At 51.2% G+C, this 25656-nt stretch overlaps 2 protein-coding genes and 1 pseudogene across 6 annotated transcripts in view; 1 reads left to right on the top strand and 2 right to left on the bottom strand.

The window, feature by feature from the left end:
* The window catches only part of SYCE2 (synaptonemal complex central element protein 2), a 21103-nt gene extending 3428 nt beyond the window's left edge, over positions 1-17675 (top strand). For 2 of the 3 annotated variants that reach the window (XM_019015200.3, XM_019015201.3), the window contains 4 exons: positions 11723-11897; positions 16108-16296; positions 16637-16750; positions 17370-17675. In XM_019015200.3, coding sequence (XP_018870745.1) covers positions 11723-11897; positions 16108-16296; positions 16637-16750; positions 17370-17414 — 523 coding nt within the window. In that variant the 3' untranslated portion in view covers positions 17415-17675. The remainder of the gene's footprint in view (positions 1-11722; positions 11898-16107; positions 16297-16636; positions 16751-17369) is intronic. The other variant, XM_055371884.2, reaches the window with a different exon arrangement.
* On the bottom strand, positions 16785-25656 carry GCDH (glutaryl-CoA dehydrogenase). 3 transcript variants are annotated; one of them, XM_019015198.4, is made up of 12 exons: positions 25583-25656; positions 25393-25514; positions 25266-25301; positions 24816-24959; positions 24612-24674; positions 23118-23288; positions 20646-20775; positions 20346-20562; positions 19754-19857; positions 19339-19464; positions 18904-19064; positions 16785-17287 (listed from the first exon to the last, which is right to left on the bottom strand). In XM_019015198.4, exons 2-12 carry the CDS (start codon positions 25478-25480, stop codon positions 17214-17216), a joined length of 1314 nt encoding a protein of 437 aa, XP_018870743.1. In that variant the 5' UTR covers positions 25481-25514; positions 25583-25656; the 3' UTR covers positions 16785-17213. The 3 variants fall into 3 exon arrangements, with proteins under 3 accessions (XP_018870743.1, XP_063557849.1, XP_018870744.1); XM_063701779.1 differs by lacking the exon at positions 25266-25301; XM_019015199.4 differs by having other exon boundaries at positions 25393-25623.
* On the bottom strand, positions 20784-23111 carry LOC101147227 (small ribosomal subunit protein eS6-like; annotated as a pseudogene).

The following is a 25656-nucleotide window of genomic DNA, read 5'->3' as shown; positions in this document are numbered from 1 at the left end:
GTAATCCTAGGACTTTGGGAGGCCGAGGCAGGCGGATCACGAGGTCAGGAGTTCGAGACCAGCCTGGCCAACATAGTGAAATGCTGTTTCTACTAAAAATACAAAAAATTAGCCAGGCGTGGTGGCGCATGCCTTTAATCCCAGCTACTCCGGAGCCTGAGGCAGGAGAATTGCTTGAACCTGGGAGGCAGAGGTTGCAGTGAGCCAAGATAGCACCATTGCACTCCATCCTGGGCGAGAGTGAGACCCTGTCTCGAGGAAAAAAAAAAAAAAAAAGAAGGCTGATATGGCGGTATTGTGATTGGCAGCAGGGACACTCCTGTCCTCCAGACAGACATGCTTATACCCTCCTGGTGTTTGCATCTGACCAAACACCAACACGGAAGAGATCATGGTGCTGGGAGACCTTTCCCCTGTGGGCAGCCAGCCTGGAACGGGGAGCCAGGGAAGGTGTCCTTTTGGAAGAGATGTTGAAGCAGAAGGTGTGGGCAGGGTGGGGAAGGAGGGGTTGAGAGAAGAGCTCGTGCGAAGTCCCTGCTCGTGGCATTCGGGGAGCTAAAGGAAGGCCAGTGTGGCTAGGCGAGCGAGTGGGGTACAGGGGTGAGTGCAAGGGGAGGGCTGCAGAAGGGGCCAGGTTATGAGGCATTTTGTGGGCTACAGACTTTATCCTAGAGGTTTTTTCAGTAACAGCTTTGAGATATAATTCACATAGCATACGGTTCACCTTTTTTTTTTTTTTTTGAGATGGAGTCTCGCTCTGTTGCCCAGGCTGGAGTGAGGGGGCATGATCTTGGCTCACTGCAACCTCCCCCTCCCAGATTCAAGCAATTCTCCTGCCTCAGCCTCCCGAGTAGCTGGGACTACAAGCATGTGCCACCAGGCCTGGCTAATATATATATATATATTTTTTTGTATTTTTGGTAGAGACGGGGTTTCACCATGTTAGCCAGGATGGTCTCAATCTCCTGACCTCATGATCCGCCCGCCTCGGCCTCCCAAAGTGCTGAGATTACAGACGTGAGCCACCACGCCCGGCTCACCTCCTTGAAGGGTATGATTTGATTGCTTTTGGTATATTCAGAGCTGGACAACCATTCTCATAGTCAACTTTAAAACAAGCTTCATCACTCCAGGCCAGATACGGTGGCCTCCCAAAATGCTGGGATTACAGGCATGAGCCACTGCATCTGGACTTCATCTTTTCAATGGCTGAATAATATTCCACATGAGTCTACCACATTTTGTTTATCCACTCATCTGTTGATAGTCATTCGGGTGGTTTTCACTTTTTGGCTATTATGAGCAGCACTGCTATGAAATCCATTTAGAAAAGTTTGTGTGTGGACAGATGATTTCATTTCTTCTGGGCATACTCATACCTAGGAGGGAAACTGCTGGGTCACAGAAGTGACATGCTCAGGTTCCCGTTATAAAAAGATACGGCTTTAGGCCGGGCACAATGGCTCATGCCTGTAATCCCAGCACTTTGGGAGTTCGAGGTAGATGGGTCACCTGAGGTCAGGAGTTCAAGACCAGCCTGGCCAACATGGCAAAACCCCGTCTCTACTAAAAATACAAAATTAGCCAGGGGTGGTGGTGCATGCCTGTAATCCCAGCTACTTGGGAGGGTTAGGCAGGAGAATCGCTTGAACCCGGGAGGCGGAGGTTGCACTGAGCCAAGATTGCACCATTGCACTCCAGCCTGGGCAACAAGAACAAAATCCTGTCTCAAAAAATATTAATAAAAAAATATGGCTGCTTTGTAGAGAATGGTTGGGAGGGAGAATGTGTGGATGTAGGGAGGTCTAGTGGGAGGCTTTTATGGGGGGGTGTGGGGGGGGTGGCCTTTAGCAGGGCAGATGGAGGAAGTGCCTTGTGCCATAAGACACAGGAAGGGGATGAGGGAGGATGTTTCCCAGCCATGATGTACTGGGGCCAGCTCCTACCGGCTTGCAAGAGCCGATTCTACACATCTCTTCCCAACTTGGCATTTAGCGTCTTCATGTTGGTAGCCTGAAATTGGCTAATGGTGGGAGGCTCTGCACCACGGAAATTGGCAAACACTACGAATCAGGGCTTCCCTACCCCCATCACACAGCCAGTTGCTAAATGCTTACAAGCACATCACTGCTGTCTGCTTTCCAGCTTGTGGTGGTTTCCAGCAGGTGGTGGCTTCTCTGGCAGAGACAAGAACATGAGTTCTGTGTTGTCCTTGTTTATCTGAGCCACTTTTGGTGGCCAGGGACATCCACATGTCCAGGATACAGTTCAACTTTCTGACCCGGAACTCGGGGTGGGGTGAGGGTCTGGAGATGGTTCTGTGGGAGTCACTGTTTCAGCAGCAGCTGTGGAATGAATGAGCTCACCTGGAGAAGGAGTGAGAGGAGGGTCAGGACAGGGCCCTGAGGACTCCAGGCAGAAAGCAAGCCAGCTTCCCTCTCCTCGCACATTCCTCTGCTGGAAAGCAGGCCACGCGTGAAATGGTTTATAGGTGTATGCTATCAATTGGAGACCAAAAAAAACGGAAGCAATGGTTGAAGTGGTTTGTTTGCTAATACCTTACTGCGGAATAGCATGTTTAGACCAGGATCTGTGTAGTGAAGAGACACAGACCGCTGCAAATCATTTAGAGACTTCAAGGAGCTCCACAGGAACCCTGGGCCAAAAAACAGATGGATTAAAACCAGTGCAGGGGCCAGTTAATAGATCCAGCAGCAGATACTCAGCAACATGATTAAAATGTTAACACGTTTCCAGAGAGAAAAGGAGAGGTTGAGGAACTGGCTCATCAGCTTCCATTCAAACCTTCCCCCTTCCTGGCTGTACTTCAGCAAAACATCGTTTTGCCCAAGCGCCAGAGATTCTGTTGTGTTCCCCCCTTGAATGTTTGATTAGCTTGCCTCCTCTCCCGGGACTGCCACCCGCGGTGGTCATAAGTGGCTGGCGGATTGTTTACTTGTATATCTGTTAGAGGCCACGGAGGGAGGGCCCCACCAGCGGGCAGTTCTGGCTCAGTCGCCTGCCAATCACAGCTTTACCTGGAGCGAACAGATGGTCTCTTCGCTTAGACCCATTTCCTCCGCAGCTCCTGGGCCCCCTGCCAGCGTGGGCCCTGCTTGGGAACTATGTCCTAATCCTCGCAGCCAAATTAGGGACTTCTTAGAAGGACAGACCATAATAGATGAACGCAGCGCTGTGTTCACAGCCCCCCGCCCACTGCCCAATCCGGGCGCAGGCCATGCACACCTGACGTGCTGTGTTGGGCTGACTTGCATTCTCTGGCCTAGGTCCAGGGTTCGGCAACAGAAGCCTGCCTAGGAACCGGGAAAGCCAGCAGAGAGGACACCGCGCATTTTGTTTGTTAAAGTTAATTGGTGAATGCAGGCCCAGGGAAGCCTATGATTCATTAGCATCCTGATTAATATGCAGCTGCTGAGTATTAAGAAAAATGAAATCGAAAGGGATAAATCCCCAAAGGAGAGGTTGGAAAAATAAAGAAGCTCTCAGCAGACATCTGATGCAGGCCTTTGTCCTACCATGAAACTCGAATTAGCTGAATTCAAGTGATTTTTTTTTTTTTACTGTTTGCTTAGCTGCCATGAAAACCGGTTCCAGCCTCATCCCTTGAGCCTTAAAAAGGAGCAGCTCTGAACCATTAGCAGCTCAAGCAGGTTGTGAACAATCACACAAAAAGAAACACCTGGTGCTCTCATTGATTTAATTGTAGGGTCTGAAACTGTTGAGAGCATCCAGGAGAGGCTGAGACAACAAGGTGAACTGGGTACAAGGAGGTGTGGGAGCCCCAATGTCAGTGCTGCATTCATTTAGATATTCAGCAAACTGATGAAGCCTTTGGGGTGCTGCAAAACAAATGAGTAGGGTGTAGTCTGCACCCTCAAGGTGTCGTGCGCTGGAGGGGACTGATGTTCATAAACTTTGGCAGCTTTGTGACCAGCAAGGCCTAGGTATAGTGGGGGTAGAGAAGCAAAAGTTCCAAATGTTCCATTATGAAGGAGGCAGGAAGGGAAAGTCATTCCAGGCAAAGGCTGACATGTTTGGGGAAATTGTGGTAGGTCCCCAATTGCTGCAGATGGAGGGGCTGTAGAAAACAGTAAGGCTAGATCGGGCTTGGTGGCTCATGCCTGTAATCCCAGCACTTTGGGAGGCCAAGGCAGGCAGATCACGAGGTCAGGAGTTCGAGACCAGCCTGGCTAACATGGTGAAACCCTGTCTCTACTAAAAATACAAAAGTTAGCTGGGTGCAGTGGTGGGCACCTGTAATCCTAGCTACTTGGGAAGCTGAGGCAGGAGAATTGCTTGAACCCGGGAGGCAGAGGTTGCAGTGAGCCGAGATCGTGCCACTGCGCTCCAGCCTAGGTGACAGAGCAAGACTCTGTCTTGAAAAAAACAACAAAAAAAAGAAAACAGTAAGGCTGCACTGGGCACGGTGGCTCACGCCTGTAATCCCAGCAATTTGGGAGGCCAAGGCAGGCGGATCACCTAAGGTCAGGAGTTCAAGACCAGCTTGGCCAACATGGTGAAACCCTATCTCTACTAAAAATACAAAAATTAGCTGGGCATGAAGGCAGGTGCCTGTAATCCCAGCTACTCAGGAGGCTGAGATGGGAAAATCACTTGAACCCGGGAGATAGTGGTTGCAGTGAGCCGAGATCGTGGCACTGCACTCCATTCTGGGCAGCTGAGCGAGACCTCGTCTAAAAAAAAAAAAAAAAAAAAAAAAAAGGCAAAAAATTAGCCAGGCATGGTTGGTAGGCACCTGTAATCCCAGCTACAGGGGAGGCTGAGGTGGGAGAACTGCTTGAACCCAGGAGGCGGAGGCTGCAGTGAGCCAAGATCATGCCACTGCACTCCAGCCTGGGCGACAGAGTGAGACCCCTTCTCAAAAAAAAAAAAAAAAGAAAAAAGAAAGAAAAAGAAAAAAACCCATTAAGGCTGGAAGAGAGGGTGGAGGCCAGGGCCCTGGAAGGCCTTGTATGCTGTGTGAAGGAATTTAGACTTGATCTTGTGGCTGGTAGGGACGGTTTTAGGCTGACAAACAGGAGTAGGAAATCAGATTACAGTGTAGAATGTCACTAGGGGCTGACACTGTGGCTCACGTTTGTAATCTCAGCACTTTGGGGGCCGAGGTAGGATTTTTTGAGGCCAGGAGTTTGAGACCAGCTTGGGTAACATAGCAAGACCTCCATCTATACAGAAAAATTAAACAAAATTTAGCCAGGAGTAGCAGTACCCGCCTGTAGTCCTAGATATTCAGGAGGCAGAGACGAGAGGATCACTTGAGCCTGGGGGAGTTCAAAGTTGCAGTAATTGTACCGATGTACTCCAGCTTGGCAATGTAGCAAACCCTGTCTTCAAAAGAAAAAAAAAGGTCAGGCCGGGTGCGGTGGCTCACGCCTGTAATCCCAGCACTTTGGGAGCCCGAGACGGGCGGATCATGAGGTCAGGAGATCGAGACCATCCTGGCTAACATGGTGAAACCCCGCCTCTACTAAAAATACAAAAAATTAGCCAGGTGTGGTGGTGGGCGCCTGTAGTCCCAGCTACTCGGGAGGCTGAAGCAGGAGAATGGCATGAACCCGGGAGGCAGAGCTTGCAGTGAGCCGAGATCGTGCCACTGCACTCCAGCCTGGGGGACAGAGCGAGACTCCATCTCAAAAAAAAAATATATATATATATATAAAAGGTCAGGCGCGGTGGCTCATGCCTATAATCCCAGCACTTTGGGAGGCCGAAGCAGGCAGATCACTTGAGGTCAGGAGTTTGAGACCAGCCTGGCCAACATGGTGAGACCCTGTCTCTACTAAAAATACAAAAATTAGCTGGGCGTGGTGGCGTGTGCCTGTAGTCCCAGCTACTCAGGAGGCTGGGGCACGAGAATGACTCGAGCCCAGGAGGTGGAGGTGGCAGTGAGCTGAGATTGCACCACTCCAGCCTGAGCGACACTCCAGCTTGTCACTCCAGCCTGAGCGACCGAGTGAGAGTCTGTCTCAAAAACAAAATAATAATAACAAAATTTTTTACAAAAGAAAATTTTTTACAAAAGAAAAAAAAAATTTTTTTTTACAAAAAAATTTTTTACAAAAATAAATAAGTAAATAAAATAAAGGTCCCTATGGCCTAGTTGAGAAGTGAAAGTTATAGAGCTGCTAATGATGGTAGATTTAGAGACATTAAGAAGGTAGGGCCAGGCATGGTGGCTCATGCCTGTAATCCCAGCACTTTGGGAGGCTGAGGCAGGTGGATCACGAGGTCAGGAGTTGGAGACCAGCCTGGCCAAGATGGTGAAACCCTGTCTCTACTAAAAATACAAAAATTAACTGGGTGTGGTGGCAGGTGCCTGTAATCCCAGCTACTTGGGAGGCTGAGGCAAGAGAATCGCTTGAAACCGGGATTTGGAGGTTGCAGTGACCTGAGATCGCTCCACTGCACTCTAGCTTGGGCAACAAAGCAAGACTCTGTCTCAAAAACAAATAAATAAAAAGGCTGGGCGCAGTGGTTCATGCCTGTAATCCCAGCACTTTGGGAGGCCGAGGCGGGCGGATCACCTGAGGTCGGGAGTTTGAGACCAGTCTGACCAACATGGAGAAACTCCGTCTCTACTAAAAATACAAAATTCGCTGAGTGTGGTGGTGCATGCCTGTAATCCCAGCTACTCGGGAGGCTGAGGCAAGAGAATCGCTTGAACCCGGGAGGCGGAGGTTGCGGTGAGCCGAGATCGCGCCATTGCACTCCAGCCTGGGCAATAAGAGTGAAACTCCATCTGAAAAAAAAATTAATTAATTAAATTAAAAATAAAAATAAAAAAACAAAGAAGGTAGAAATGAGGGGATTTTGAGACAGGATGCAGAGGGACAGAGAGAAGCTGGACTCTAGGCTTACTGCTAAGTTTTGAGCTTGGGAACCAGGTGGCTTTTTATGTCATTAACTAAGGGAATGGAAGATGAAATCGGGTTGCCTGGGAGATGACGCTTTTGGTTGTGCAAATGTGGAGTTTCAGATGCCTTTGAGACAGCCATGTGGGGAGGCTGGGAGGTTTCATATATTCTTGGGTGCTCAGGAGAGAGGCATGGGCTGGGATGATAGAATTTAGATGATAGAATCCAAAGTGTGGATGGTAATGGAAAGTACTTGCAAGTCATTTACTTATTAGCAGCACATTTATTGCTTCTCTCATGAGGGGTAAGTACTGAAGATACAAAGATGAAGGATGGCCCTGGCCCTTCAGCAGACTACAGGGGGAGGCCAAGGTGTAAACAGTGAAACCGTAGATGCTGTGTGCACCTAATCCAGCCAAGGAACACTTTCTGGAGGAGACAGGATGTAGGTGGGAAAGGGGACTGTTCAGGGATCCCATGCTACGGGAATGAATGCCTTTGGAGAATAATAGCCTGTGCATTGTGGAATGGTGGCTGAGATATTAGCTGTAGGGGCCAGCAGGGAGGAGGCATGGAGGCCTCACTGCAGAGCAAGTGTGTGATTGAGGGTGTCTGGCAAGAAGACAGCAGAGGCCCAAGCACAGACCTCTGGGATACCACATGTCAGGAGTAGCAGGGAAGGGTGGTCAGCAGTGCTGGCTGCTGCCAAGAGGTCAGCATGTCACTCTGAGATGTCTATCGGTCTAACCACAAGATCATGGGGACTGTGGTAGGAGCTGTTTCATTTGAGAACCGGGGGAGGAACCTGATTACAATGGACTGAAAAGTGAATGGGGGTAAGAAAATAAGCCCAGGATGGCCGGGCGCGGTGGCTCACGCCTGTAATCCCAGCACTTTGGGAGGCTGAGGTGGGCAGATCATGAGGTCACGAGATGGAGACCATCCTGGCTAACACGGTGAAACCCTGTCTCTACTAAAAATACAAAAAATTAGCCGGGCGTGGTGGCGGGCGCCTGTAGTCCCAGCTACTCAGGAGGCTGAGGAAAGAGAATGGCATGAACCCGGGAGGCAGAGCTTGCAGTGAGCTGAGATCATGCCAGTGCACTCCAGCCTCGGTGACAGAGCGAGACTGTCTCAAAAGAAAAGAAAAGAAAAGAAGCCCAGGGTGAGACTCTCTCTCTCTAAAAAAAAAAAAAAAAAAAAGCCCAGAAAATGTAAGCAACTCCTTCTAGAACCTTGGCCTTGATGGGGAGGAAAGAGGGAGGTGGCCGGCTGGGGGAGACCAGGTAGAGAGGGGAGGGGTGTATATGTGTGTTGTGGTTGTTTTGTTTGTTTGTTTGAAACAGGGTCTCACTCTGTCACCCAGGCTGGAGTACAGTGGCGTGATATCATCTAGGCTCCAGTGCAGTGGCATGATCAAGCTTACTGCAGCCTTGACCTCCCAGGCTCAAGTGATCCTCTCACCTTAGCCTCCTAAGTAGCTGGGACTACAAGTGCACACCACCACACTCGGCTAATTTTTGTGTTTTTTGTAGAGATGGGGTTTTGCCATGTTGCCCAGGCTGGTCTCAAAACCCTGAGCTCACGATTCACCTGCCTTAGGCCCCCGAAGTGCTGGTATTACAGGCGTGAGCCCACTGTGCCTGGTTGAGATAGCTGAGATTTATTTTTATTTTATTTTATATTTTTGAGATGGAGTCTCGCTCTGTTGCCCAGGCTGGAGTGCAGTGGCACAATCTCAGCTCACTGCAACCTCTGCCTCCCAGGTTCAAGCGATCCTCCTGCCTCAGTCCGCCTAGTAGCTGGGATTACAGACACATGCCACCATGCCTGGGTAATTTTTGTATTTTTAGTAGAGACGGGGTTTCACCATGTTGGCCAGGCTGGTCTCGAACTCCTGATCTCTGGTGATCTACCTACCTCGGCCTCCCAAAATGCTGGGATTACAGGCGTGAGCCACTGTGCCTGGCCAAGTAATCAGTAACCTGTTTGTGGACACAAGTGTGACCTGCTGCATTCAGGAACTGCTCTGTCCACACCTACAAGGCTTGGCCTTTCAGAGCTGGAGGACCTCAGAGGGCAATGAGGAAATTTAAGATCCAGGAGGGGAGTGGCGCCTGAGTGCCTTAGTAGGAAGCAGGATACCAGCTGGGAAGTCAGGCCTTCTGGGTACAAAGCCCAGCTCTGCCACAGACTGTCCTCCACCTTGAGAAGGTGGTGTAACCACTCTAAGCCCATGTCCTCAGCCATAACGTAAAGAGAACAGCAGATGACCCGAGTGTGGTCGTGAGGATGCACCAAGACAAGGCATGTGACTTAGCTCAGTGCCGGGAACATGGCTGAGGAAATGTTAGCTGTGACTCACCGGGGCAGCTCTACCTGGCCAGAACCGCTAACTGATCAGACGTCAAACCGGTCAAATAAACCAGAGAATCAGAAGAAGAAAAAATATATCTTAATTTAAAATACCAATGGGTTGCCTTATCAGATCACATTTTTTCCATAAACTTCATTCACAATGCATTACCCACAATTTTCAGTTGTTTTAATTTATTTTAATTTAATTTAATTAATTAATTTATTTTTGAGACGAAGTCTTACTCTGTTGCCTGGGCTAGAGTGCAGTGGCGCGATCTCGGCTCACTGCAACCTCCGCCTCCCGAGTTCAAGCGATTCTTGTACCTCAGCCTCCTGAGTAGCTGGGATTACAGGCGCCCGCCACTGCACCTGGCTAATTTTTTGTGTTTTTAGTAGAGATGGGGTTTCACCATGTTGGCCAGGCTGGTCTCGAACTCCTGCCCTTGTGATCCACCCACCTTGGCCTCCCAAAGTACTGGGATTACAGGCTTGAGCCACCGCACCCGGCCCCAGTTCTGCTTTTAAAGCAGAGAACAAGGCCTTGGCAGAGCAATCTATATGCAGAATTTTTCTAGATTTTTATGATCTTTGCTTCAATTTTAGTTCTCTCTCCCATACCCAACTGAAGTTCCATTTTATTACATTGAATATTATGAAGTTACGGAACATTACATATTACTCAAAATTTTTCATTCTGTTTAGCTTTTTAGACAGCTGTCACTCTTCTGCCACTATTTCACTTGTTAACACAATATTTGAATTACATAATTACAGTTACATGTACAGCATGGGACCAACAACTTATTGTGTGTGCGCATTTCTTTAAATGCTCTTTAAATATAATTCAACGGGTATTTACCTCACCTGGTGGGAGCAAGGAGGTGCAGGTACACTGTAGCCCCAGGCGGTCAACATCACCCAGTAGGTTGGGAAAGGGATACAGCAGGTTAATGACAGGAAGGTCACTTAAGAAAGCATCAGGCTGGGCGCAGTGGCTCATGCCTGTAATCCCAGCACTTTTGGAGGCTGAGGCAGGAGGATCACTTGTCAGGAGTTCGAGACCAGCCTGGCCAACATGGTGAAACCCCGTCTCTACTAAAAATACAAAAATTACCTGGGTGTAGTGGTGTGCACCTGTAGTTCCAGCTACTCGGGAGGCTGAGGCAGAAGAATGGCTTGAACCTAGGAGACAGAGGTTGCAGGAGATTGCCGATTGCATCAGTCAGGCGCAGTGGCTCATGCCTGTAATCCCAACATTTTGGGAGGCCAGAAGTTTGAGAGCAGCCTGAATAACATAGTGAAGCCCAGTCTCTATTTAAAAATTTTAAAAATTAGCTGTGCATGGTAGCACATGCTTGTAGTCCCACCTATTCAGGAGGCTAAGGTGGGAGGATCACTTGAAGCTGACACTGCAGTGAGCTATGATTGTGCCACTGCACTCCAGCCTGGGCAATAGAGCAAGACCTGTCTCTATAAAAAAAAGAAAATAAGAAAGAAAGCATTGGGCTGGGCGCAGTGGCTCACGCCTGTAATCCCAGCAGTTTGGAAGGCCGAGGCGGGCGGATCACGAGGTCAGGAGATGGAGACCATCCTGGCTAACACGGTGAAACCCCGTCTCTACTAAAAATACAAAAAATTAGCTGGACGTGGTGGCGGGCGCCTGTAGTCCCAGCTACTCAGGAGGCTGAGCCAGGAGAATGGCATGAACCCGGGAGGTGGAGCTTGCAGTGAGCCGAGATCACGCCACTGCACTCCAGCCTGGGCAACAGAGTGAGACTCCGTCTCAAAAAAAAAAGAAAGAAAGCATTGATACTATTATTGGTATTCCAAAATTCCAAAGAAGCAAGTTGGTGTCATAAAATAACAGTGGGCTTTGGGGACAGACAGACCTCCTTGGTCTGGAACCTTGGGCATATTTAGTCGTGCCTCTTGGTCTGTTTTCTCAGCTATAAAATGGGGGTGCCATTCTCATCATTCAGGGCGTATGTGTGAATGGAATAACCTAGGAAGCATGCCTCGTGTCACCCGTGGAAGGCAACAACGTGGGTCCCCTCCCACCTGATCTCTCTCAGATCAGCCGCTCTTGGAAGAGTCTGGTGGTAATCTCAGTGTCCTGTCCTTTTTTTTTTTTTAGACGGAGTCTCGCTCTGTCACCCAGGCTGGAGTACAGTGGCGTGATCTCGGCTCACTGCAACTTCATCTCCTGGGTTCAAGCAATTCTCCTGCCTCAGCCTCCCAAGTAGCTGGGACTACAGGCACGTGCCACCGTGCGTGGCTAATTTTTTGTTTTTTTGTTTTTACTAGAGATGAGGTTTCACCATGTTGCCAGGCTGGTCTCGAACTCCTGACCTTGTGATCCGCCCACCTCGGCCTACAAAGTGCTGAGATTACAGGCATGAGTGACTGCACCTGGCCGCTTCCTATACTCTGAGAAGTCAGGTTTCTTGCCCTTGTGTCGCCACCTCCAGTGCCAGTTGCCAGCTGACGGTCCTGGAAGGGAAGTCGGGACTCTACTTCTCCTCTCTGGACTCAAGCATTGACATCCTGCAGAAGAGAGCCCAGGAGCTGATCGAAAACATCAACAAGAGCCGGCAAAAGGACCATGCACTCATGACCAACTTCAGGAACAGCCTGAAGACCAAGGTGACAGACTCCACCCAGCGAGAGGGGGGATTCCTTATGCAAAAGGGGAGGGAATGAACCACTGATGAGTGTCTGTTGTACACCAGGCACGGTGCTAGGCCATTCACACACAGCACAGGTGCTCCTCCACTTATGATGGGGCTACGTCCCAATAAACCCATTGCAAGTTGAAAATGCTATAAGTCAAAAATGTAGTAAGTCGAACTGTAGTAAGTTGGGACCATCTGTATCTCAATTTACCCTTAGAATAGTCCTACAGAGAAGAGATTGGACCCATCATATAGATAAGGCTTGGAAATGAATGATTTGCCTGACGAGAGAGCCAGGCTGAGGGAGCGGGGCGTTGGATGCCCTCCTGCCTCCAACACGCAGCCCTCTTACTTCACGCAAGGTCGAGCAGCCACGGGAGTAGGGGGTTGAGGCACAACTTGCATTGTCACACCCATATGTCCTGCAGAAGCCATCGAATGGTCTGTGATGGGGGAGTGGAGGTTCTTCCACATGCCCAGGGCTTACATCTTGCAAAAGCTGGTGTGGTGTTCAGGTCCTACATGAATGGTTGCACCTGATGCCTCTTCAGAATATATAATGGGGGGACCAGGCGCAGTGGCTCATGCCTGTAATCCCAGCACTGCACAGTGGCTCATGCCTGTAATCCCAGCACTTTGGAAGGCCGAGGCAGGTGGATCACTTGAGGCCAGGAGTTAGAGACCAGCCTGGCCAACATGGTGAAACCACGTCTCTACTAAAAATAGAAAAATTGGCTCAGTGCAGTGGCTCTGCACTGCACTGCACTGCAGCCTGGGCTAGAGAGCAAGATTTCGTCTCAAAAATAAATAAATAGGGGCCAGGTGCGGTGGCTCACGCCTATAATCCCAGCACTTTGGGAGGCTGAGGCAGGGGGATCACAAGGTCAGGAGATGGAGACCATCCTGGCCAACATGGTGAAACCCCGTCTCTATGAAAAATACAAAAATTAGCTGGGCATGGTGGTGCGCGCCTGTAGTCCCAGCTACTCGGGAGGATGAGGCAGGAGAATTGCTTGAACCTGGGAGGCGGAGGTTGCAGTGAGCCGAGATTGCACCACTGCACTCCAGCCTGGTGACAGGCGAGACTCCGTCTCAAAAAAAAAAAAGAAGAGGGCCGGCGTGGTGGCTCAGGCCTGTAATCCCAGCACTTTGGGAGGCCGAGGCGGGCGGGTCACGAGGTCAGGAGATCAAGACCATCCTGGTTAACATGATGAAACCCCATCTCTACTAAAAATACAAAAAATTAGCTGGGCGTGGTGGCGGGCGCCTGTAGTCCCAGCTACTCAGGAGGCTGAGGCAGGAGAATGGCCTGAACCCGGGAGGCGGAGCTTGCAGTGAGCAGAGATCGCGCCACTGCACTCCAGCCTGGGTGACAGAGCGAGACTTCCTCTCAAAAAAAAAAAAAAAAAAAAAAAAAGAAGAAGAAAAAGAAGACTGTCTCTTTCTTTCTGGTTTTTTCTTTTTCTTTTTTTTTTTTTTGAGATAGAGTCTCGCTCTGTTGCCCAGCCCAGGCTGGAGTAGAGTGGCACGATCTTGGCTCACTGTCTCAAAAAAAAAAAAAAAAAAAATTAGCCAGGCATGGTAGCACGTGCCTATAATTCCAGCAAACAAACAAACAAAATACATAATGGGTCACGTGAGTGGGACAGCTTGCTGGTTCTAGGTGTCTTGATGACAGATTGACTTTATTTTCCTTTTTCTTTTTTTTTGAGACAAGCCTTGCTGTTGCCCAGACTGCAGTGCAGTGGTGGAATCATAGGTCACTGCAATCTTGAACTCCTGGGCTCAAGGAATCTTCTCACCTCAGCCTCTCGAGTAGCTTGAGACTATAGGCGTGCAACATCATGCCTGGCTCACTTGTTTTATTTTATTTATTTATTTATTTATTTATATTTTTAGAGGTGGTGTCTCACTCTATTGCCCAGGCTTACAGAGTAGTGGCACGATCACAGCTCACTGGAGCCTCAAACTCCCGGGCTCAAATGATCCTCCCACCTCTGCCTCTTAAGTAGCTGAGACTACAGGTGTGCACCACCATGCCCAGCTAATTTTCTTTAAACATTTTTTTGTAGAGGTGGGATCTTGCTATGTTACCCAGGCTGGTCTTGAACTCCTCACCCTGCTGCCTTGGCCTCTAGTAGAAAAGATACAAAAACATTTATTTATTTATTTATTTATTTTGATACAGCACCCAGAGGCCACTTTGTTGGATGCCTCTTCTATTCTGTGTACTTTCTTCCTAACCTGGCTGAGCTTGTACTGTACAGTTCTGTGACATGCATCCCTAGGTGACACTGTCATCATCTGAACATCATAGATTGAATTTACACAAACCTAGATGGTATAGTCTACTACACACCTAGGCTACGTGGAAGAGCCTATTGCTCCTAAGCTACAAACCTGCACACAGCATGTTACCATACTGAATACTGTAGGCACTTATAACACGATGGTAAGTATTTGTGTATCTAAATATATATAAACATAGAAAAGGTACAGTAAAAATATGGCATTATACTCTTATGGGCCATCATTGTATATACAGTCTGACATTGACCAAAATGTCATTATGCAGCACACGACTGTATATACTTTCGCCTCTTAAAAAAATTTAACAGGCCAGGTGCAGTGGCTCACGCCTGTAATCCCAGCACTTTGGGAGGCTGAAGGTGGGGATCTCCTGAGGTCAGGAGTTGGAGACCAGCCTGGCTGACATGGTGAAACCCCGTTTCTACTAAAAATACAAAAAGTTAGCTGGGTGTGGTGGCGCTCGCCTGTAATCCCAGCTACTCGGGAGGCTGAGGCAGGAGAATCGCTTGAACCCAGGAGGCGGAGGTTGCAGTGAGCCGAGATCATGCCATTGAACTCCAGCTTGGGCAATGAGAGCGAAACTCCACCGCAAGAAAACAAAACAAAAAAAACAAAAAAAAATTAAAATATAGGCAATCTGACCCCCAGTCACTGCATTGGGTTTTAGTTTTTGGTGTTTTTCTTTTTTTCTTTTGAGGCAGGGTCTCTCAGGCTGGAGTGCAGTAGTGTGATCATGACTCACTGTAGCCTCCAACTCCTGGGCTCAAGTGATCCTCCTGCCTCAGCCTTCCGAGTAGCTGGGACTGCAAGTGCGCGTCACCTATGCCTTGCTAATTTTTTTTTTTTTTGAGACGGAGTTTTACTCTTGTTGCCCAGGTTGGAGTGCAATGGCATCATCTTGGTTCACTGCAACCTCCACCTCCCAGGTTCAAGCAATTCTCCTGTGTCAGCCTCCCGAGTAGCTGGGATTACAGGTGCACACCACCATGCCCAGTTAGTTTTTATTTTTATTTATTTATTTATTTATTTATTTATTTATTTATTTATTTATTTTGAGATGGAGTCTTGCTCTGTAGCCCAGGCTGGAGTGCAGTGGCGCAATCTCAGCTCACTGCAAGCTCCGCCTCCCAGGTTCACGCCATTCTCCTGCCTCAGCCTCCCAAGCAGCTGGGACTACAGGCGCCCGCCACCTCGCCTGGCTAATTTTTTTTGTATTTTTAGTAGAGACAGGGTTTCACAGTGGTCTCGATCTCCTGACCTCGTGATCCGCCCGCCTCGGCCTCCCAAAGTGTTAGGATTACAGGCGTGAGCCACCACACCCGTCCTAGCTTTTATATTTTTAATAGAGATGGGTTTTCACCATGTTGGCCAGGTTGGTCTTGAACTCCTGGCCTCAAGTAATCCACCAACTTTGGCCTACCAAAGTGCTGGGGTTACAGGCATGAGCCACCGTGCCCGGCCTATTTTGCCATTTTCTTTTTTTTTTTTTTTTCTGTCGTCCAGGCTGGAGTGCAGTGGTGCAATCTCGGCTCACTGCAAGCTCCGCCTCCTGGGTTCAAGTGATTCTCCTGCCTCAGCCTCCCGAGTAGCTGGGATTACAGGCATGTGCCACCATGCCCGGCTAATTTTTGTATTTTTAGTAGAGATGGGGTTTCACCATGTTGGCCAGGCTGGTCTTAAACTCCTGACCTGAAGTGACCCACCCGCCTCTGCCTCCCAAAGTGCTGGGATTACAGGCGTGAGCCACCGTGCCCAGCCTATTTTGTCATTTTCATAAGATAAATTGCAGAAATCTAAGAAACCCACTTAACACAGATGTCTTGTGATACCTCTTGTTTGATTTTCCGAGAACACATCTTATTCTTTAACAGGTTTCGGATCTGACAGAGAAATTAGAGGAGAGGATCTATCAGATTTATAATGACCACAACAAGATCATCCAGGAAAAGCTCCAAGAGTTCACTCAGAAAATGGCAAAGATCAGCCATTTGGAGACAGAGCTCAAACAAGTCTGCCACAGCGTGGAGACTGTGTACAAAGACCTGTGTCTCCAGCCTGAGGTATGAGTAAACTCACACGGGGGGCGCTGCCTGAGGAAGAGGACAGGGATGGCCCAGCCAAGAGTAAATGTGAACAGAAACCAGGCACCCAGCCCTGACCCCACCAGGCCAGTCCCTGCAAAGCCCTTGGTGCACTCACCATCTTGTTTGTGATCCCCTATAACATGGTGTGTCTGAGCTGAGAAGCCAAACTGTTGTCATGTCCCACTGTCGTATGAGCAGCTCTGTGGTGACAGAAAGGACAAAGTCCCTTGCACCCCTGCCACTCAGAAATCATCCCCTCTGCCCACAGCCCTGGCACAGACCGGCACTGCTAACCTGGGTTTCTTTTTTACACCAGAGCCTAAGACTCAGATGGGGGCCAGACCACTCTAGGGGAAAGTCCCCACCACGTCCCAGCGACTCACAGCCCCCAGACGTGTTCGTTTCTTCTGTGGCTGAAACTACTTCTCAGGTGGTTACCAGTAAACCGGCCTGACACCCTGGGGTCAGATGTGCAGCTCTTTATTTTCCTCTCCCTCACTCTGCTCCAACACCCAGCATAAGGCACTACCCCCAGATGGGAGGGAGGGAGGGCGCACTGTGAACTCGGTGTGAGGGGGTCGGCTGCAGCAGACAGAGTTGCTTCAATGTCACTCTCCTCTCAAGAGAAGCTGCTATTTCAGGGTAAATGGAGTCTGTTCTCATCCATGGTTAAAAGTGGATTGAGACGCTCTACAGAGAATTCCATCTTCTTTTTAAGGAACACATCCGAACGACTTCAGAAGGGAAATTTTGATATTTAAAAATCAGTGTCTCTCACTTCCCACTCCATCCGCCACCTCCCTTTCTAAGCTCAGAGCACAGCGCTCCTACGGTCCAGCCAGGCATCTCTCCAGAAAGGGGCTTGAGAGTTTCGGGCCCCTGATGGAGCGGGCTCACTTGCTGGCCGTGAACGCCTGGATTCCCGTGATAGCTCTCCCAAGGATCAGGGCGTGAATGTCATGTGTACCTGGACAAGATTAATACAGAGTCGGTTTGGAGTTTTCATAGCTCACAACTTCCCTTTAAAATCAATTTTCATGTATCCCCAGGCCACTGCTTCAGAAGTACAGACGAACAGAGATGGTGAATGCTGACAGCTGCCGGGAGACTCACGCCTTAGTGACAGTCTCCAGGAGAAGACTGTGAGGCCACCATTTGGGCCACACTGAGAAATTGTTTTTCATGGTTCTATAATGCATCTTGGCAGAAAAAAACAAAAACCCAAAGCTCCTTGTGCTGAACTCCCAAAATGTAGCAAGTCCAGCCCCTGCCATAGGCCCAGGCTTCGTGCTCTCCACCCTTGGCAAGTTCTCCCCACCCCCAGCCCCACAGTTTATTAAATGTTTGATTTTCAACCTGGCCACGCTTCCTTGCCACAGAGGCTGAAAGCACCCCTGAGCTCCAAGGAAACACAGCAAGCCCTTTCTTACCCTCGGGAGGGATGGGAGAGACAGCACATCGGAAGAGCAGTCACTTGCCTCAGCTGACCTCTGCCCATCTGAAGCCGCCTCTCCCAGAGAATCCCACACCCCATGCCCTGGTGTCTCATCCTTTGCTCCTCCCCAGCTCCTTGAAGCAGAAGGCAGATTGTAGCCTCCTTTTTAGAGCCAATTCTGTTTACTTCCTAAAGTACAAACCTATTTTTTTTTTAATATAGATAGGGTCTCACTCTGTCACCCAGGCTGGAGTGCAGTGGGGTGATCATAGCTCATCATAACTTCTAACTCCTGGGCTCAAGCAATCCTCCTGCCTTAGCCTCCCAAAGTGCTGGGATTACAGGTGTGAGCCACTGCGTCTAGCCCCTAAAGCACCAAATCTGACTCATCCCTTCTCTGCATAAAACCATCTCATGGCGCCCGCTGCTTGTCCTCAGGGTCATTCTCACATTTGTAAGATCCCCCCACCCCCCAGATGCCAGATAGAGACAAGATCTGGGGTTGCAGGGTGCACAGGGAAGGCACCCCTCCTGCATTTGCTGTTCTCTCTGTCTGGAAGCATCTCTGCCCGGGGGGTCCTCATACCTCCCTCTATTTCTGCATAGCGCATGCTGGGTTTGCACTTTTTTTTTTTTTTTTTAAGTATCTTTTTCCACATCTGTCTTCCCACCAAGCAAGGGGTTCTGGACCCCCATGTAAATCACCATCAGTTGCAGGGTGCAAACACCGTCGTCTGAAGATGACTTTTGTCTCTTAACAAAATGGAGCGTTGATTCCTGCGTGTAGCTTCGCTCACTCCCTTGCGTCCACCAGCCTGCTAGGAGTCGGGCCTCACCCCTGGGCTGCCTTCGGAGCTTACCTGTCTCAGGAACATCCCTCCTCCCGAGCATGTGGGAGAAAGAGCTGGGAGCCCCTCGCAAGGCCTGATGGGGCCTCCGTGTGCTACATGAAGCACTTCCCATGTAGGAGTTCCACAGTCCCCATGTGAGCAACTCCAGATGAGGGACAGAGGGGTGAGGCTCGCCCCAGGTCACACCGTCACTTAGTGATAGGTGGAGTTAGACTCAGACCTGTCCCCGTCCCACCTCCCTGTACCCCCTCCCCAGACACTGAGGCCTCAGTGAGCCCTCCGAGGTCCAGCTCCTACCTTCGTAGGTGTTCACGGCCTCCAGGTTCATGGCGTGCCGGATCACGTGATACTCGTCAGAAATCCCATTCCCCCCCAGCATGTCTCGGGCCTGGCGGGCGATGTCCAGGGCTTTCCCACAGTTATTCCTCTTCAGCAGAGAGACCATCTCGGGGGCAGCCCTGGGAGTGGCACATGAGGGTAACAAGGACTGGGGATCCTGGCATCCCGATGCTCCAAGCAGACCTACCCCGGGGTGGGGATTCCCTGATGCAGCCAAGCTCCCAGTGAGGGACCAGTGGGGCTGTCCTCAGCCCAGCCCATCAAGGACAAGAGGGACAGCAGAAGGTTCAGGTCCCCAGGGCCACCAGGCAGGAAGGACCTTTCTCTCCAGGAAGGACACAAGGTCCTCCAGCCACCGCTGCCACCCCCCCGCCCCCACCACACAGCCCCTACTTGTCCTGGTCCTTCAAGCGGCCGAGCTGCAGGCAGGCGTGAAGGCCCAGGGTAATCTCAGTGAGCATGTCTGCCAGCTTCTTCTGAATCAGCTGGTTCCTGGCCAGCGGGACACCAAACTGCATCCTACATGGGCAATGGCAGGGTAAGAGCAAGGGGAGGCCCACTCTCCCACCCCGTCCCTGTCCTGGGGCCCCCTGCTCCAGGACGCCTTCCCAGGCTGCCTCAGTGCCCCCAAGCTCGCCCTGGCCCTGCCGTTGACTCAGCCCACAGCTGCTCAGAAGGACGTCACTGGTCATTCCAGAGCAAGGAACTCAAGCCTGGTGGGTGGGGGCTGGGGAGTCACCCATGGTATACAGAGTGAAACCCAAGCTGCCCCACACCCCCAGAGAATCTCACTGCAGCCCCCACACACCTGTCGAGGGTGTACTGCCGGGCTGTGTGCAAGCAGAACTCCGAAGCTCCAAGCACGCCCCACGCGATGCCGTACCGGGCGTTGTTCAGGCAGCCGAAGGGACCCTGTAGGGTTGAGATGGCGCCTCAGGCCCACCCAAGAGACACCAAGAGGGCCTATGCAGAACCAACTCCGAAGCAGGGAAAGCCTCCTCCCCAGCCACCCCACGCAGGGGGACTCAGGTTGTGGTTCACATCACAGACGGCCCTGGCACTGAAGCTCGGTGCCTGCTCACTTGGTTTGCACACAGTCCCACCCAGCCTGGCATCTGGGTTCGATGCTCAGAGCCAGGAGGCTGACGGATGCCAGAAGATGCACTGTGAGTCAAATGACTGAGCTGGTTCAGGCCCATGTGTCCCGGGCAGAGCCGGGATGAGCGAGACGGTCACCAAATGGGGGCAGTTTTCAGCACGTCAACCAGTCCGGCTGAGTAAGAATCACCACTGTGTGGGCTCCACAGGCACAGGGAGCCGCGTCTCCAGCACGGAGCCTGCCTGACAAAGCCGCATCCGCAGGTGACCCAACACCCATTCCCAAAGTGGCTGCCACTTACCCCCAGGCTGGATGCACCAGGGAGCACATTCTCCTCTGGCACCTCCACACCGTCCATGATGATCATGCCTGTGGCTGAGGCCCGCAGTGAGAACTTGCCCTGGATCCTGGGGGCCGAGAGACCCCGCATCCCCTTCTCCAGCAGGAAGCCCCGAATGCAGCCATCTTCACACCGAGCCCACACTACAAACAGATCGGCCATAGGCGAGTTCGTGATCCTGGGGATGGAACAGTCGGTGAGGGGTCTGACCAGTGCCCCTTTGCCCCTGTTCACCACCTGCCCACCACCCAGAACCCTTACCAGGTCTTGGTCCCATTGAGGGTGTAGCTCTTGTTGGATGAGTTGTAGTGGGCTCTGGTCTCCATGCTGCTGGGGTCACTTCCGCTGTTGGGCTCTGTGAGCCCGAAGCAGCCCAGGAGCTCCCCCTTGGCTGCAGGCACAAGACAAAGTCACAAGGCTGCCTGGTCCCTGATACATCCCCTTACTCAAAAATTATCCTCATGGCGGGGTGCAGTGGCTCACGCCTGTCATCCCAGCACTTTAGGAGGCCGAGGCGGGTGGATCAATTGAGGTCAGGAGTTCCAGACCAGCCTGGCCAACATGGTGAAACCCCATCTCTACTTAAAAAAAAAAAAAAAAAATAGCCAGATGTGGTGGTGGGTGCCTGTAATCCCAGCTACTCAGGAGACTGAGGCAGGAGAATCGCTTGAACCCGGGCAGGAGAGGTTGCAGTGAGCCAAGATCATGCCACTGCACTACAGCCTGGGCAACAAGAGCAAGACTCCATCTCAAAAAAGAAAAAAAATCCAGCCGGACCAATATGGTGAAACCCCATCTCTACTAAAAATACAAAAAATTAGGCCAGGCGAGGTGGCTCACACATGTAATCTCAGCACTTTGGGAGGCCAAGGCAGATGGATCACTTGAGGTCAGGAGTTCGAGACCAGCCTGGCCAACATAGGGTAACACCATCTCTACTAAAAATACAAAAATTAGCCAGGCACAGGTAGCAAGCACCTGCAATCCCAGCTACTCGGGAGGCTGAGGCACGGGAATTGCTTGAACTGGGGAACCGCAGGTTGCAGTGAGCCAAGATTGTACCACTGCACTTCAGCCTGGGGGACGGAGCGGGACTTCGTCTCAAAAAAAGAAAAAAAAATTACCCTCGCCCCTGAGTCAGACCTCATAACTAAGTTAGATCTGGCCCTGCTTTCAAGAGACAGGTTACCCCAAAGTCATGATCACAACGCCAAGATGGGGAGGGGGACCCAGGGAGTCAGGAAGGAGTTGGCCAAACTGGAAGGGTGTGAGGAGTTAAGCAGGAGGAGGCTGTGGGGAAGAGCACTGCCAGGAGAGGGAACAGATGTGTAAAGAACTGGTGGTACTTCTGGAGAATTTCAAGTAGCTAAGTCTGGCTGGGAGGATCACATGAGTGGCCAGAGATGAGGTGGGAAGGTCAGCAGAGGCCTGGTCACACAGGGCCTTGTGGGTTTTTTTTTTTTTTTTTTGCGAATCTGATCTTATTTGTTACTCAAAAAATCTTATTTCTGACTGGATTCAGACTTAGAAGTGGAAGCTCGCAAAGAGGACAGTCTGCGTCTCTTCACGATTTGTCCCTGGTGCTTCTTAGCCTCCTTCATTCTCTTGGCCAAAAGTTTAGCATATTCTGCAGCCTCTTCCTTATTTTTCTTAATATGCTGCTGCTTCAGAGCAATACGCCGCTGTTTGTGCTGCAGGACATGTGGAGTGACAAGACGCTGAATCTTGGGTGCTTTGGTCCTAGGTTTCTTACCTTCTTTGTTTAAGGGCTTTTTTACAACATACTGGCAGACATCATTTTCTTTAGAGAGACTGAAAAGTTTACGGATTCTGCTAGCTGTACTGGGCCCCAGGCAACGAGGCATCATAGTATCAGTCAGTCCAGGAATACCCTTCTCTCCTTTCTTTTTTTTACAATAACCAAGTTGAGAACACTCAGATTGGCATCCACGATGCAACCACGAACTGATCTTCTCTTTCTTTCTCCAGTTCTCCTTGGTCTGTAATAGGAATGCCCCTTACTCAGTAGCAAGTGGACACGGCCATGGGTCAAGACACCCTGTTTCAAGAGGAAACCTTGTTTGTTGTTCCCACCACTGATTCAGACCACGTAACCCTTCCATTCTTCACCCAGAACGTCAACAGCAACTTCTGTGGCCATATGCTTCTCATAAAAAGTACAAAGTTTGTGTTCATCGTCCACTTCAATGAGTTTCTGGCAGCCAGTGGCTGGGAAGGAGATGTTCAGCTTCATCTTGAAGCAGCTGAACACCTCCGAGACACCACGGAAGAGGGCCAACGTCCACTTAGCGCAGGTCACATAGGCTCTTTCCTTTTTTTGTTTTTCTAATAGACATGGGGTCTCCTTACGTTGCCCAGGCTGGTTTCGAACTCTTGGGCTCAAGGGATCTTCTCACTTCACCCTCCCAAAGTGCTGGGATTATAGGTGTGAGCCACTGCAAATGGCCAGCAGGAACCTGGTGGACTTTAAACTTTGGGCTGGACTGGGGAACACAGAAAGCATAGGGAGATGACAGTGGTCACAGAGGGGGACAGTCAGGCTGGCCAGGGATCAGATCTCCAGGTGAAGCCCAGGGTCTGGCGGGGGTCCAGGTGGCCACTTATGCTATCTTTGAGATAGGGACAGAATAGGCTCAGGGGACAGCCCCACCCTTGAGTTCCAGACCTCAGAGACTGTCTTCCTTCCACCAGGCCCCATGGGCAGCCACTCACCCAGCCGGGGCAGGTACTTCTGCCGCTGTTCCTCGCTGCCATAGGCATAGATAGGGTGCATGACGAGGGAGGACTGGACACTCATCGCCGACCTGTAGCCACTGTCCACCCGCTCCAGCTCTCGGGCCAGGAGCCCATAGGCCACAGACGAAACCCCAGCACAGCCATATCCTGGTGGTAGTAGGAGGGGAAAGCAGGACAATAGAGAACAGGGCCCTGCCCAGCTAAGACTCAAGAGACAGGGCTGAATAAGGACACACAAGGAGGCAGGCACCAAGCTGGCCCTAGCTGAGGTTTATTCATTTCATCTCCACAGCCACTTTCAGAGGGTGGGACAACAGCCCCACTTTACAGACTGGGAAATTGTGGCTTAGGGAAAGAAGGGGGCTTTCAGTAAGGCAGGAGGATCACTTGAGAACAGACTGGGCAACACAGGGAGACCCTGTCTCTAAAAAAAGAAACAAAGGGGCCAGGCACGGTGGCTCACGCTTACAATCCCAGCACTTTGGGAGGCCGAGGTGGGTGGATCACCTGAGGTCAGGAGTTCAAGACCAGCCTGGCCAACATGGTGAAATCCCATTTCTACTAAAAAATACAAAAATTAGCTGGGCGTGGTGGTGCACCCCTGTAATCCCAGCTACTCAGAAGGCTGAGGTGGCAGAATTGCTTGAACCTGGGAGGAGGAAACTGCAGTGAGCCAGGATCGCACCACTGTAATCCAGTAATCCAGGCTGGGTGACAGAGCGAGACTCCATCTCAAAAAAAAAAAAAAAAAGAAAGAAAGAAAAGAAAAGGGCCGGGCAACGGTGGCTCACACCTGTAATCGGGAGGCTGAGGTGGGTGGATCACCTAAGTTCAGGAGTTCGAGACTAGCCTGGCCAACATGGTGAAACCCCACCTCTACTAAAAATACAAAAATTAGCCAGGCGTGGTGGCGGACACCTGTAATCCCAGCTACTCGGGAGCCTGAGGCAGGAGAATCACTTAAACCCGGGAGGTGGAGGCTGCAGTGAGCCAAGATTGCATCACTGCACTCCAGCCTGGACAACAAGAGCGAAACTCCGTCTCAAAAAGAAGGCTGAACGTGGTGGCTCATGCCTGTAATCCCAGCGCTTTAGGAGGCTGAGGTGGGCGGATCACCTGAAGTCAGGAGTTTGAGACCAGCCTGGCCAACACAGTGAAACCCTGTCTCTACTAAAAATACAAAAATTAGCCAGGCATGGTGGCACATACCTGTAATCCCAGCTACTAGAGGGGCTGAGGCAGGAGAATCACTTGAGCCTGGGAGGCAGAATTTGCAGTGAGCCAAGATCGTGCCACTGCACTCCAGCCTGGGCAACAGAGCCAGACTCTGTCGGGGGCGGGGGGGCGAGAAGAAGAAAGGAAAGGAAAGGAAAAGAAAGAGAAGGAAGGAAGAAAGGGAGGGAAGGAAGGAGGAAGAGGCTTTCAGAATACAGAGGGGTCTGCAGTGTGTGGAGAGATACTTGTTCCTACCTTTGATGGTGGGGCCCAGCACACCCAACTCCCCCATCTCCGAAATGATCTCCCGATGAAAAACTGCAAAGGGACCAGTGCCCAAATTCAGGCCCAGGCCTAGGCCACAGGAAGCCCCAGCCCCAAGGACAGAGGGGACTTGAGGAGGGGTGGCTATGGCTCCAGGGGGAGGAGCAGTCTCAGGGCACCCATCAACCCGCCCACCTTCGTTGCGATTGGCCAACAGGATGCGAGGCATGAGTCTCTCCTGGCAGTAGGTGCGGAAGGTGTCCCTGATGAGGATCTCATCTGTGGTCAGCTGCTCCTCCAGCACCAGCGGGTCCTGCCAGTCAAACTCGGGACGCGAGGCTGGGAAGGGGAATTCGCCTCGGTCCAGTCCGCAAGATCACTGTGCCCTCCCTTCTCGGACCCTCATCAGCCCTACCCTCCCACACCCATGTCGCCCCCCGGCTAGTGCGAGCTGCAAGAGACTGATCAGGTGACCTTTCTCCGGCCCCGCAGGCACAGCGCACTCACTGCCTTAGTGCCTCTGACCCTGGCCACGACCCTGCCACCCCGCTCGGGCAGCTCTCGGATTCTGGGACAGAGTCCACCTGGGGCAGACAGACAGCTGAACAGGGGCAGCAGACACACGGCGCGACCAGAGGTCCTTACACTTAGCCAGTTGGCTCTGTGTTCTCCCGCCTTTCTCTGCAAGCACAGAACGGGAAAGTCACCCCGGAAAGTCCCTAAACCCCCAGTTCCTCCCTCCTTCCCTCCACACTCCCGACCCCGCACTGACCGGTCTGCGCCGCCGAGACCCACGTGCGAAGGACGTGCAGGCCGGGTCCGCGGCTCAGCAGCCGCACGGAGACGCCTCTCAGGGCCATGCTCTCTCAGAGCGAGCGGAGCAACGACGGCGACCTACAGGAACTGGGGTGTCAGAGCGGAGCTCCTCTCACCCACGGCTGGGGCCACCGCACCTTCCTTACCTGGTAGTACCTCCCGGTTCACTGCCGAGGCTACAGTGCAACTGACGCAGGCCTTTGACCTCAGCAAGAAGTGG

The sequence above is a fragment of the Gorilla gorilla genome, chromosome 20, assembly GCF_029281585.2.
Source record: "Gorilla gorilla gorilla isolate KB3781 chromosome 20, NHGRI_mGorGor1-v2.1_pri, whole genome shotgun sequence".
NCBI lineage: Eukaryota > Metazoa > Chordata > Mammalia > Primates > Hominidae > Gorilla > Gorilla gorilla.
The sequence above is the reverse complement of the archived record's forward strand: the minus strand, read 5'-3'. Positions and strand labels throughout refer to the sequence as shown.

Bases quoted from the DNA above. Each gene is read 5' to 3' on its own strand.
- GCDH (XM_019015198.4), bottom strand. From the start codon at position 25,480: ATGGCCCTGAGAGGCGTCTCCGTGCGGCTGCTGAGCCGCGGACCCGGC. The intron at 24,675-24,815 runs GTGGGCGGGTTG...GTCCCTTTGCAG, and splicing joins GTTGGCCAATCGCAACGAAG to TTTTTCATCGGGAGATCATT. The intron at 23,289-24,611 runs GTAGGAACAAGT...TACTACCACCAG, and splicing joins GCTGGGCCCCACCATCAAAG to GATATGGCTGTGCTGGGGTT.